A 14,042-nucleotide genomic window follows, 5' to 3' on the forward strand; every position below is an offset into this window, starting at 1 on the left:
TATGGGTGAACAACAGAATATTCTTTAAAAGTATTATTGAAAAGGGTACACACTTTCTTGAACAGTTTGGAATTTTAGAAGTGAGTAAATTAGAGATATTCAATTCCAGGGAACTGCAAAAATGGTTGCAATGAAGTTTCTGTATTTGTTGTCTAAAGTAACTTTGTACTTTTTTTGTCACTACAATTATGAGTACTTTACCACCACTGAGTAGTAAAATAGTAAATATCTGATTTTTCAAGTTTCAGAGTTCTGCTGAATTACTTAAAAACTTTGCTCTAAATGTATTTTGTGCTTATTTTCTTAAAGAACATGACCGTAGTATGTTTAGTACATTTTCTTGTTTAAAATTTAATATTAGAAGATACTTAATGATTAAGGAAAATATATATTTTCAAATAAGGCATTGTTGTAAGTATTGACTTTTTTTTACATTTTTTCTTAGTGAAGAATTCTAATATATATTAGTTTATGTATATTTAAACTATTTAAAATAATAATGTTTTATATGTAAATAGTAATAAGTCTTTCTAAGAGCACATACTAAACATAGTTGTGATTGTATCTGCTCTTGAATAGGGTATGGAAATAAACACAGAGAAAAAACACAAAAATTCCCAGTAATAGGTGCAGCGTCTGCAAGTCCCTTCTCTTAAGCCTTTTGTTTGTTTGTCTGCATGTGCATCTCCATATTTTAGTCATATTTAGGATGATTGGAAGAATAATTCTCAATTTCTTTTGAGTTGATACTTGTCACTCTTTGTTCTTGCAAAGTTACAGGGGGGAATGTCTATCATTACCTAATATATTCCTAATGTTTTCATTTCAAAATAATCTTCAGTACATTTGAATCCAGTTTCTGCTCTAGGGCTGCTTGTGTTTATTTGTTCTCTTGCATTAATAGGAAATGGAAGTATTTTCTAGCAATTTGGGTGTGATCTCTGCTTAAGCTCTTTTCTGCACAACAGATAATGGCCATCTCTAAAAAACCAACATAGTCATGTTAAAAAGTATGTTTAACAAAGAATTGCTTTTATTTTTCTCCAAATAATGTTATTAAAACTTCTGTATGTTTAATGTGTTTCTGATAAACCAAACTGTTGCTGTTATAGTTGTTTTAAGTAGGCAGTTAACCGGTATTTTATGAGCATCATCAATGTCAAAGAAATATACTCTTCTATTTATAGACAGGTTATTATTTGTTAGGGATACAAAAAGGGACATTCATTTTATGCAGATTTTCATAATCAACTAAATGGTAAATATATTTTTAAATTATTTGAAAGCTGTGAAATCTCAAATGTTCACAGAAATGTTATTTTATATTTAAAATATTTCAAGTTTCTTCCTTGGCAAGATAGAATTTAGCAAGCAATTTTACCCATCATTTACAAAATGATTTAGCTCTTCTAACTTGTTCATTCTGATTTTAGTGATTTAAAATGTTGAACAAACAAGTTAGTTATAATTATATTACTATTATGAATAGGCGTATGATTATATGAGATATTATATATCAGTGAATGTTTTCCTATGTCAATATTTGCAATGACAAATACATGTTTGAGACTCAAAGTAAATTTATATTATATCAGATTTTATTTCTCTTCTGGGTATGTTAAAGCTTTCATTTTATTCACAAGTTTATCAGATGGTTAAATGATTTGAAAAGTGTGAGATGTTGCTAGTTAGTTCTAATGAAAATTGTCCACTTCTCAAGATAATATTTAATTTTCTTTATTCATCAGGTAATTTATTAATACACAAAGTAGGTGGATTTAAACCAAGAGAGATGGAAATGTACATTGCTCTAAGAATAATCCACTAGCTTTGTAACTTAAGGGCGTAGTAGTTTGAGACAGGCCACATGCACACAAATGCCCCTTTCTATACCTTCTCTTTCCTTTAAGATTATATGCCTGATTTCCTTGTAAGTATAGCCATTTTTAATAAAGCCTCTTAAAACAGACATAATGGAGAAGACCAGCAGAATAATAACACATCACTTCCCACTGGTGTTTTACTATGTATCAGTGGCTCAGATGAGCCACCTGCCAATTGATGAGCTTTTTGGAAAGGGGTGGAGGAAATGTGGAGAGCATCTGTACAGGCCAAAGTTCAGGCATCAGAGTCGAGGGCCCTAGGAAGTCAAGGAAATACCTGAAGATGAGGGCCATTAACGATGTGTTAGCACAAGGAGGGCTTGACACCAAGAGTGAACTTCCTCTGTTTCATATTTTGAATCCAGGTGTTAAAATCATGGAACTTGCCCAGACTTAGACTAAAATAAGTGTTTGTTGAATTTCTACATATCCAGAAACATTATATCTGTAGATTAGAAAATATTGCAAAAAGCCCACTATGGTTGTCATATATTCTTTTACCAGCCTAACTGGTAACTCATTTATCTTCATTTAACAAATAGTTGGTTGAGACATGTATTAATGAAGGAATCTCAAGTGCTACACTTAATCAACAGCTATGGAGAACTAAAATAACAACTTAATATGAAAATCAAGAGAAAGGTTGAATAAGAGAAATTTTTAAATGAAATTTTTGCAATAACCAAGTGGTTATATTGAGTTTTCATTAAATAATTTTATAGCATAAATTATATATGAAATATATATTTAGATCATACACATGTATACATAGACATATATTCAAAAATTAAAAAAGCAAATGTGTTTTCCTCTACTTATTTTTTAATGGAATAGTGTTAATATTTCAGGGTTATACATATTTTGAGAAACATATTCATTGTATGTCCTCTCTATGCTCCTGTGCCAATCTGGATTTTATTATATATAAAAACTCCATTTATGCTTAAAATATTGATTGTGAAAGGATCTCAGAAACGTGGCATTTTTTTTTTACTCAAAAATCACCAGGCAAGTGCAGGTGATGACTAAAAAAGAGGAAGTGAATTCACTATTGATGTTCATATTCATTGAACTGAATCCCAAGGATGTGCAGTTATATTATCTGGGGAACATTAAATGAAAGAGAAATATCATCCCAGCTCTGATATTATGTCATTTGTGATTTCTTGGTAAACCACATAAATTCTGAACTCCCATTGCCTCATCAACAAACTGGATACCAATTTTCCATGGTTTCTCATGAGATTTAAACATCATAATCCTGTGCAAGTGCCTATGACAATACGTCGCCTAAGCAAGAGTCAGTTAATTTCAATCTGATTCTGACCCGGATGCTTCATCAGCTTCCTCCCATCTCATCTGTTTGGGGATTAAAAACAAAAACAAAAACAAATTAAAACTGCAGTGTACAACATTGCTTTTTTTTTTTTTTTTTTTTTGGTAAGACACTGAAAGCATTTTAGACAATTGAAAAACACAAGAGCATTGTGTTTTAGTTAGGAATGTACCCTAAAAGAAATAGGATGTGATTGTATTTTCAAAAGTGAAAAATTTAGCTGTGAAGTGGTGGATTAAAAATAAAGGCATGAACTAGAATTGTAATCTTTTTCACTCCCTTGCTAGGTCAGAAGTCCTTAACATTTCTGGAAATTCCAGATGAAAGTATGGATCACCTAAGGGGTGGGAAGTAGGGGGATAAAGAAGTATGATATACCCACAAAATTTTACACACAGTTTTAGAGGCTTCACTGAAATCTTTCTCCCTAACCTTCACTCATGGAAAAAATCCTCATGACCCTAGACATGATATTGAAAACCAATAAAAACTTCTATTGCGAAATATAGTTCAGATTCCAGTACCATACACAACACAAGGTACATATTAGCTGCTCAATGAACATTATGCATCCCAATTAAACTATTCATCCTGATGTTTTAGATTTATCAGTCTGTCTCACTTGAAAGTCGTCTTCTCAGCTATCCCTCTGTCAACATTAACCCATCTTCGTAGACAAATGCAATTCATTGCACAATCTGAGGTCTTTCACAAATACTCCCAAATCCTGGTATTATTTTACCTGGCACCATTATGAGAAATCCCATGAGGTCATTTCTCTTGAATTACAGTCAAAAGAAACAAAATCAAAACCAGACTTTAAATATATTGTATTTGATTTCTGAGGTAACTCCAAAATGTTAATATTATTCTTGACTTCTGCTTCAATATAATTGTTGATTTCATTTTGGGTATTTTTTCATATTGTAGATGTTATAGGCTGAAAGGAATGCATTGATTTGAAGAAAGCCCTCCTAGAATAATGGTTCTCTAGAAAGACCTAGAATCTTCATCTGAAACTGAACTACCTATCCATAAAATCTAAATATCAATGTTTAAGGGGGTTATTTTGTTGTTAATGCTGTTTTGCATGTTCTGTCTTTAATAGAAAAAGTTACCACAGTTCAGGGTATTTTCTGTGAATTAGTGGCTGGCCTCAGTTAATTGCTTTGGCTTCACTTTAGTCAAACACTCCAGACTCTTTCCCATGCCCCCATCTTATTATTAAATGTGCTTCTTGGTGAATTTTTATGGATCGTCTAGAAATAGTGATCTTATTCCTGGAAAGAGGCAACTGGTCATATTTTAATAGTTTGGAAAAGAAGATTACACAATAAAAAAGTATAGAGAAGCTCTTGCATAACTATCTCCCTAACTCTGTTATTAGGGCATCATTTTTTTATTAACACACTAATAACACCAAATATAGTGATCATAAAAGCAATCCTATAGCTTAAGTGGGTACATAGCTAAAACTAGGAGGAAGAGTAAGCTTAGAAAGATCTGATGATGTAAAGAATTTGACTAGTACTTGGATTATACTTGAAGAGAAGTAGAAAATGTATATTGTGGCATTTTGATTATGCATACTGAAAAATTCTACAACCATGAATTCTTACTAAGGATGGCTGTATAGTCATTTTCCTTAGGATAATTCAAAACCAAGAGTTTTATTTGGCTGATTTTTGGTAATTTATTAGGAATGTGCAATATTACTTGAAAGCAAAGAGTAAACCCAATAAACTACTATGGCTGCTTATTATGGCTTAGTTATAGCTTTAATTTTAAGGAGAATTTTGCAGTTACATTTTTATACCTGATAAAATCAAAAGGTTGAAAAGGTAAGTCAGTAGTAATGTTTAGAGTTTAATTCAAGTTAGGTGAAGTTCATAATATGTTAGATCATATTGCGTCAGAGAGATATTAGTCTTTAATAATATTTTTATTTCTTCTTTTCCAAAAGTTTCTTAAACTATATAAACAATGAGATCATTTAATACAATACATTCAATATGCAGTATGCCCAAGTGCCAAAAGAAAGTTCTATTTCATTCAATATCTAACTCATGCAGCCCCATCCCTATAAATGACCCAGATTTGTGAGTATTTAAAAAAAGAAAAAGAAAAAGCCACAGAGACAAAATTTTTTACTACAACTTCTGTCTTCACATAATATGCTTTTAGCTGGGTTGGCTAAAGTCTATCAATGAACAACTGCTACATTCATTTTGAATTATTTAACTGTCTGCAATATTTATGTTTATTTTATTCCATATTTTAACTCGGTTGAGTGAAAGTATTGATTCTGTTTTAATGGTGTTTCCTTTTTGTGTTTTATTTTTTCAGATTTTCTTTTCCATCTGCATTGCTTTCTGGGGAGTAAGAAGCATGAAACAACTTGCCTCTGGCCTTTGGAAATAATTTAAATTTGTACACAATTCTCTTGTTTTAAACAGTTGTCTACAACCACAATATATTCCTATTGCCTATAAAAATAATTATCTTCTATAACAATTACATGAACCATTTAGTGAAAGATAATATATTTATTTACCATTGATTGCTTTCCACATTTATTATTTTCTCTTAAAAATAAAGTCAGTTGTAGTTACTTTATTGATAGAGTTGAAAACAAATGATTTCACATATAATGATGTTGTATCCACTGGTAGCATCTAAGCCAAAGAGAGTAAGAAAAGGAAGGAAGAAAACAAAAATAATAAAAAGAGTGAATGTGTCATTTGCATTGATTTGACAACTTTTTCCTTTCTGTTTGCTAAAATTGTTTGTGTTATGTGCTGTTGAGTGGGCTCCACCTCCTGGCAACCCAATGAATGGGTGATGCCCACAATGTCCTGTCCTCTGCAGCTTAGTTTGGTTCCTGTAGACATAGGCCTATGGCTTCTTTTATGCCGTCAGTCCATCTTATATTTGGTCTTCTTCTTTTCTTGTTGCCTTATGTTTTTTTCCCAGCATTATTGTCTTTTTCAAAGAACTCTGCTTTCTCATGATGTGCCCAAAGTAGGACAATATCACTTTTTGTCATTTTTGCCTCCAACATTGTTTCAGACTTAATTTGCTCGAGGACCCATTTGTTCATGCTTCCGTTGGCCCATGTCATCTATAGAGCTCTCTGCTGACACCAAGTTCCAAATGAATCCATTTTTTTACTATCAACCTTCCTCACTGTCCAACTTTTGCATTTATATGTGGTCATTGGGATTTGAAGGGTGTGAATGATCTGAAGCTTGATCTCTAACAACACATCTTTCCTCTTGATCATCTTTCCCAACTCTTCCATTGCTGCCCTTCCATATCTTTCTTGATTTCTTGTCTGCGGTCTCCATTTGAATTGATGACTGAACCAAGGGAAGCAAAATGTTCAATAATTTCAAGGTCTTCATCATCTCACATTTCTCCTGTAGTCATGAATTTTGTCTTTGTAGTGTTCAAATAGAGTCCTGCTTTGGCACTTTCTTCTTTCAGTTACATCAGCAGTCGTTTCAAATCATTGCAACTTTCTGCCAATAAGATTGTGTTATCTGCATATCTTAAGTTATTGGTATTTCTTCCACTAATTCTCACTCCTCATTCCTCTGAGTATAATCCAGTTATTCATATGATGTAGTCTGTGACAGATTAAATAAATAGAGAAATAAAATACATCCTTGTCTGACACCTGTGCTGTAGGAAACCATTCTGCTAAAATTGTGCTTGGTACATATTTGTCATCATAAAAACATATTACAAGAGCTGTCTGCCTAGAATTATATTTACTTTCGAAAACCACATAACCTAGGGATCTACATTACAGAAAAAGATATAACTGAAATGAAAATGAATAGGATTTGTCATAATTAATTTACTCAACAGATTAATTTGTGATACATACATCTAATGTGTTTAGTCAATTTGTTTTGGTAAATTGAGGAGCAGGCAGTAAATCTGTACTATTTTAAATTGTTACAATAATATTAATAAAACTCTCTAAGTAAAATTGCCCCAGGTGTGCTGTGTGCATTATTCATTGGTATTGTAAAGATCTGCCACATGTCTCATTAGGCTGGAACTGACAGGGATAAGCAGGGTACGTTCAAAGAATACAAGACTGACAAGAGCTGAAATTTTTGTTATTCCATTCCTCCAATATTTCTTAAATTTAAAGTTACAATTTAAGTAAACAAAGTTATAAGCACCAAATCAATTATGTCGTCCTTCATTGAGCTTTGCTGATATTCATCATTGGGTTAAAGACACTGATCAGTTGATTAACCTGGTTTTAGACATATGTTATTTAAGCTATGAACAGAGAAAAATGAATTATTAAAAGAATCATACTACAGGTGTGTATGTGGACTCGTGAGGCAGGATTGAGGCACATTTATTTTTCAAACTGGAAAAGCAGAGGAAGATTAAATTTTGCATAAGAGAAAAAATAAATTTTATCTCAGGTGTCAGAAATAGGTACTCGGCTTTGCTTCATTCATCCTTTTATATTTCTTAATTTAACACAGAGTACAGCAAATACATAAGCCCGTAACAAATATTCACCCCTACGGTTGTCCATTACCAACAGTCCTTGCTGAACTTTGCATGTGCAGAACCATATTAAAGCAGGGAGCCCTCTGCTGGCTTGAAATTGCTAAATTTCTATCCTAAAAATTCTGAGTACACCTATTCTTCTACATCCTAAGGACTCTTTGGGCTGTAGCTTACATCTTTCAGGAATGGCACAGAGAAGAGAGGTTTCACAAATCTTTAAAGAAGGATTTTTAGTCAGCATAGTTCAATTGTTTCCCATGCATATGTTCTTTTTAAAATGTTTATTGTAATTTATCATTACCATTTAACCCCTTTAAGACATGTATGTATTCTTGAGTATATGTGATTGTATAGGAGTGGCCTCAAAATGAGTCTAATAATAGAAGCAATGAATTAAAAAATGGAACAGATACTTTTATGGTGAAGTCCAGTTTTCTTAAGTAAACTCAAATTTACTCGTTCTTTTCTTTTCTCTCTCAGATACCTTTGCTGGTGAGAAATGATTTTCTTTTAGAAACACAAACATTTTTTCCAACCACAGATTTCCGGGCCTTTGAAACTGGAAGTGATTCCCAAATAGGTTTATCCCCAGGTCTATGTGTGTTAACTGGGGCATTTTATTCTTCACCTTCAACCTTGCTAATTTCCCAGCCCAGTTTTCTGTATTAGAGCCAAGCTCTAATACATGATGACAGATCAAATAACTATTATTAATGTTGCAAATTGATCTTGAATGATGCCATATAATTTATGCTTACTCTTGACTGGAAGCACTTTAACTCTCTCATTCTCTCAAGAGGAAAAGCACTAAAAATAGGACTCACGAATTACTCACCACTTCTAATGGAGCTATGCAAACTGACTTTGCAAGTAATCACAAAGATTCTCAGGTTTGTGAATCTACCATAAAGAGGAACAGAGAGAAGGACGCACATCTGTTTATTGAGTAGTACTCAGTTAGCATTATTTCATTTAGTCTCTAAAATCCAGGGGATTAAGTGCTGTTAATACCATTTCACTGAAGAGAATTCTGAGAATTTAAAACCTCTTTGACTTTCAACATCAAAGTCCATAATGTTTCTCCATTCCATGGTGGCAGATATCCAAGGCAAATCTTTAAAAGCATAGATAGGTTCAGGATCTTACATTAAGAGTACTTCCTATTCAATTTGATGCTTCAAGGTACAAAATAAAGTTCAGAGGAAGTACTTTTGTTATAGGATGAATTAGTTCACTGCGTGAATGAGTACAGAACTTATCATCTTCCCAAGGCTCTAGGTTTGTTTATAGAATTGTCACATTTTTAAAAGAACCTGTTCCTGTACTTGATTTGATTTGTTAGAATTGTCCATTACTTTAGCTCTATTTGTTGTCATTTACTTCCCCTTCATCTTGGTCTTTCTAATTATTTTTGTTACACACAATCTAATTATCTCATCCCCTTGATATTCAACAATGTGTGGACTTATAATTGGGTATGTGAAGTTCAGGCAAGCACCAAAGTATACAAACCTATGTAGAAATTAACATTACCAGCTTGCACTATTGCTTGTTAGAGGTTCTCAAATGTCATTTTACTGGTAATATGTAATTAATTCATTTAGTGTGGAATTTGCAACAGAACCATTGAGTGGAATTATTTCGGGTATAGTATAGATTATGGTGGATAGTCATGTGTTTTATCAAGGCAAGAATGACCTCTCATTTTTATGTGGGTCTTCTATTTTTTCATATTTGTAGCTTCCAGATTCCCAAGGAGAAATTGAAAACACAGAAAGTAGTTTGGCTTTCAGAATCTTAAAACCTTTTTTTGATGTCATGACTTTCAGCAACACTATGGATAAGCTGGGCTCCCATTTTAAGTCTGCCTCAGAGAAAGGGTATTTAACAGAAAATGTTCTACCTATTTTTAGATCATTTTTTCAAATCTCATTCCAGTCTGCCATCCTTTCTTCTCAATAGCATAGCCAATTAAATTTCTACCTTCCAAAAGACTCCATTAGAAAAAGTTATTAGCAAAAGAAGCAAATGAGCAAGCATTGATGGTTTTCTCTGGTGAGCTGTATCTTCTTTTTGAAATTCTGCCACTTTTAACATCTTTTTAGTCAGAATTTCCTACGAGTCCAGATACCACACCATCCAGAAATCATAAATTCATTTTTTGGATTTGTTCTTCCTTTGTGCTAGCTGCAATTCATCCAAAATTCTAACTTGCATATTTACATTACAAAAAGAAAAAGAAAAAAAGCAGATTTTGTCTTCATGCATGTCTGTATGGATTATCTGTGAATCTTTTTTTTTTTTTTTTTTTTTTAATAGAAGTTCCTGGTAGGCACATTGGAATTCTGATATAATAAGAACATAAGCCTCAAAACCTAGTCTGGTCATGGTTTGTCTCAGGTTTTTCATCAAAAAAGTGTGAGCACTGGACCAGGTCATGTCTATCGTCTGCTGTTACTCTGACCTGCTAATGAGCAGTTTATTCAAATTATTTCTGTATTTTAAAGTAGAATAACTACATTTTGTTAAAACTATGATCAAACTTGGTCTTGAATCAATAATGAATTAATAAGGTTTTATTTCAGAGTGTGTTCTTTAGCATCAAGTCAATGGGGAAAACCTTGGAAAGAAGATTGGGAACTATTAAGGTATAGTACAAAAAATAAAACTTTCATCCATTTAAGAATCTTAGAACAAAACAAACAAGCAAAATAGACCAGAGACATGGAAATAAGTAACAGACTGACAGTGACCAGAGGGAAGAAGGGAGGGGGATACAGGGGGAAGAAGGAGAAGGGTCTAGTCAAAAAAAAGATAAAGGACCCATGGACATGGACAACGGGGTGGAAATGGGTGCGTGGGAGGAGCAGGGGAGAGCAATGGGGGAAAAATTGAGACAACTGTAATTTAACAACAATAAAATTTTTTTAATGAAAAATATCAATAATAAAAAAGAATCAGAAAAATTTATCTAATTCTTATTTTTTAAACATGCTTTCCTTTTTAATGCTTATTATCTTTTCTTTGCTCTATGTTTTATTTTATCCCCTCCATTTCTTTGCCGTCCCTTATCTTTTATACTACAGCTAAGTTAAATCAATTTTATATAAGCATGGTCTATCATACTTTCTGTGTGCTTATTGTGGCCACCACATTTTGATTTACTAGTCGATAAATCAGTTCTTTGGCCTTCTTTTCACTCTTTTGGAGTGAAAAATTTAAGGTAGTTCCTTAATGAATATTTCCTCTAAAATAAAAAAACAAACAGCTGTTCACTACATTTATAGCCCTTGGAAACCATGAGTATGGGGACTACACAAACAACTCAGGAAATTCAGGTCATCAGATACATGTGAGTGTGCTCAGCCCTGTGGATCAGCAGGGAAAGTCCCAGAACACAAAAGGAAATTGCTTACTGTATCAGGAAAACATTCAGGTTTTAAATGTATTATTAAATGTGAATGGTAATCAACATTTATTTAAGGATACATTATAGTTTTTTTTCTTCCAGAAAAGTAAAATCTGTCAGCTTAGAAAATGCATGAAGATAGAAATTATTCTGTTCTTACTTCTCTATACTGGAATATGTAAGAGGCAACGATCAAATATAAAAATTAGCTTTATTTGAGTATTTTGATACTTGCAATACACGACCATAATCCTGTAGCCCCTGTATCCTCATGAGACCCCAGAGTGGTGTGGAAGGTGGGGAAGTATAGGAGATGCTGCTGATAGTGGAGAGGTTGCCCCTTAACATCTTATTGGCTGACAAGTTCAGCCAGCCTTGATGGCAACATAAAACTGGGTTTCCTTTTAGCTATCTAACAGAATAGAGACTTTAAAAATTTTTATAAAGTGAGAACTTATTTTCAGACGTCATTGGAAATAAAAAAATAAATCCTAAAGAAATGTCAAAATTACTCCACCCCTTTTCTCTTTTAGGCGGTCTTGTAAACCCTATTTGTAAAGCCCTTTAATAATACTGGTCAATTTCCTGATGGCAGTTCTTACTACTCCCTGAATTCCTTGGAGGCTTGCTGGTGGTTCACTGTTGTTTTCTCCAGTACCCCTCTTGCCATCATTCTTAGTAACTCACTATCCACATAAGTAATCATCTAGTATCCCGGCATCTCAGTTCCTTGTTTTCCCTGCCCCAGTGATTGTGTTATCCACTTTACACGAGTCATGTTGTCATTACTAATGCCTTCAGTTCAGCCATAGTCCCAACGTTAACCATCCTAGTGTCTTACCACTTCAGCCTCTGTTTTCAGCTCATGACCTTTGGTAGTCCACCACCACCATTCGCCCCATTGAGACACTTCCAACCACCTTTCCATTGCCTTTCTCTCCCTCATGTATACACTTCCTTTTATAGATGTTTGAATTTTGTGGTCAATTGTTATAATATCCATGGGGTCTTACTGAATCACAAAAAGGATGAAATCCAACTGTAGGTTTCCTCTGTGTGTATTCTACTGTAGCTGAATGTGAGTACAGAAAAACAGACAACTATGAAACTGTTCTCACAGACTCATGGTTACATTCCTCAAGTGAGCTCTTAATTCTGTTCAGCAATTGTATGTACTTCCCAGTTCTATTCACTCTCTCATACTTCTCAATAGCTTTCCACATGTTTTTAGTCTTCATTGATAATCTAGTTTTTTATTTCATTGAAAAGAAAAAAATAAAACCATCAAAGAGAACTTTACCTGAAACTACCATCCAAATCTATGTCTAGGAATGAACTATTCCTTCTCTTAAATAAGGCTGACCTCTGGACTGTGTCTTAGTTCTTTTCCACCCTAACTGACTCAGGGAGAGCCTCAGCAATTCTCAGTTTTCCTTCACCTCCCAGGTCATTCCTGCCAACATACAAAATGGCTGCTATTTTCTTCAGCTTTAAAAACGTTCTTATGTCATTTCTCCTTTGCTTCCAGCTAGCCCTGTTTGTCATCACTTTATCTTAAATTTCCTTCAAAGAATTGTCTCTAATCATTGTGTCTAATCTCTCTTCTTCCATTCTCCCTTGGACACATTCTGGTGGGGCTTTTTCCCACCCCTCATTGATCCACTGAAATTGCTCTTACCAAAGTCAGCACAATGTTGTCAAGTCTAATGGCCATGTTCACAGTTGTTATTTTATTTGACTTTTCAGAAATATTTGACACTGTTATCACACTGTTCTTCTTAAAATACTTTCTTTCCTCAGATAACTCACTCACCTAGTTTTTCTCTGAACACATGGGCCCCTCTTGTTGGGTTTTTCTTATTTCCCCCTTCCCTAATCCTTTCAGTGCTCAGAGTCAGAATTCAATTCTTGAACATTCTCAATTGTCTACACTCACCCGTAGATGTCATCATTTAATCCCACAGTACTAACACCATCTGTGGGCTGAAATCCCCAAACGTGTATCTTTGACTTGTAATTCTCCCTTTAATTACAGACTTCTATCCTACTGACCTTACCTGATCAATTATAGTCACAGAAAAGAAGGCTTATATAGTACTTATTATGTGCCAGAACATATTCTTTGTATTTTATATGTATTCAATCCTTTAATCTTCACAACAACCTTATGGATTAGTTAGTGTTATTCTCACTTTCAGCTAGGAAAATTGAATGAGAGAATGACTAAGCAATTTACATAAGGTCATACAGCCAGTGATGGCAATACCAGGATTCGAACCTGAGCATTCTAGTTCCAGATTTATATTGTTATTCCCTGTAACTATACTATACTACCTCTCAAATTAGACAGTTAAAAGACATCCTTCGGTATTGAAAACTGTGCTTCAAATCTGCTTCTTTCTCAGTCATTTGCCTCTTGGTTAAGAACACTTCTAGCTGCTCAGACTAGAAACCTTAGAATTGTTATGGGATCCATTTTGTCTCTTATACTCCACCCAACAAACCTCCAGCAATATATATTCAATGACCCTCAAAATATATTCATAACTTCATTACTAATTACATCTCTTCTGCCTGCACCACTTTGGTTCAAACCATTGTGTTTTCTTCTTAATATTATACATCCTGACTTGTCTCACTGTTTCTAACTTGCATTTCTTTAGTCTATTTTCAGTATGTAACAAAAATAATTCTGTTAAAATATGCCAAAGTATGTTACTCCTCTTCATAGAATCTTCTGGTAGCTACTCATTTCACTCAGAGTAAACTCCCTTACTATGCCATGTAAGATTCTGCATAAACCTATTGTTCATTTTACTTTTCTGAATTCATCTCCTTCAGCATCACCCCTCATCCACTTCTCTCTGGTCGC

The 14,042-nt window shown here is 33.6% G+C and overlaps 1 protein-coding gene across 1 annotated transcript in view; it reads left to right on the top strand.

The window, feature by feature from the left end:
• The window catches only part of AGMO (alkylglycerol monooxygenase), a 299,845-nt gene extending 292,648 nt beyond the window's left edge, over positions 1 to 7,197 (top strand). Inside the window, exon 13 of the mRNA XM_090287822.1 lies at positions 5,566 to 7,197. Coding sequence (XP_090143948.1) covers positions 5,566 to 5,640 — 75 coding nt within the window. The 3' untranslated portion in view covers positions 5,641 to 7,197. The remainder of the gene's footprint in view (positions 1 to 5,565) is intronic.
• Positions 7,198 to 14,042: the final 6,845 nt, after the last annotated feature.

Source organism: Furipterus horrens, unplaced genomic scaffold, assembly GCF_987537825.1.
Source record: "Furipterus horrens unplaced genomic scaffold, mFurHor1.1.pri manual_scaffold_9, whole genome shotgun sequence".
NCBI lineage: Eukaryota > Metazoa > Chordata > Mammalia > Chiroptera > Furipteridae > Furipterus > Furipterus horrens.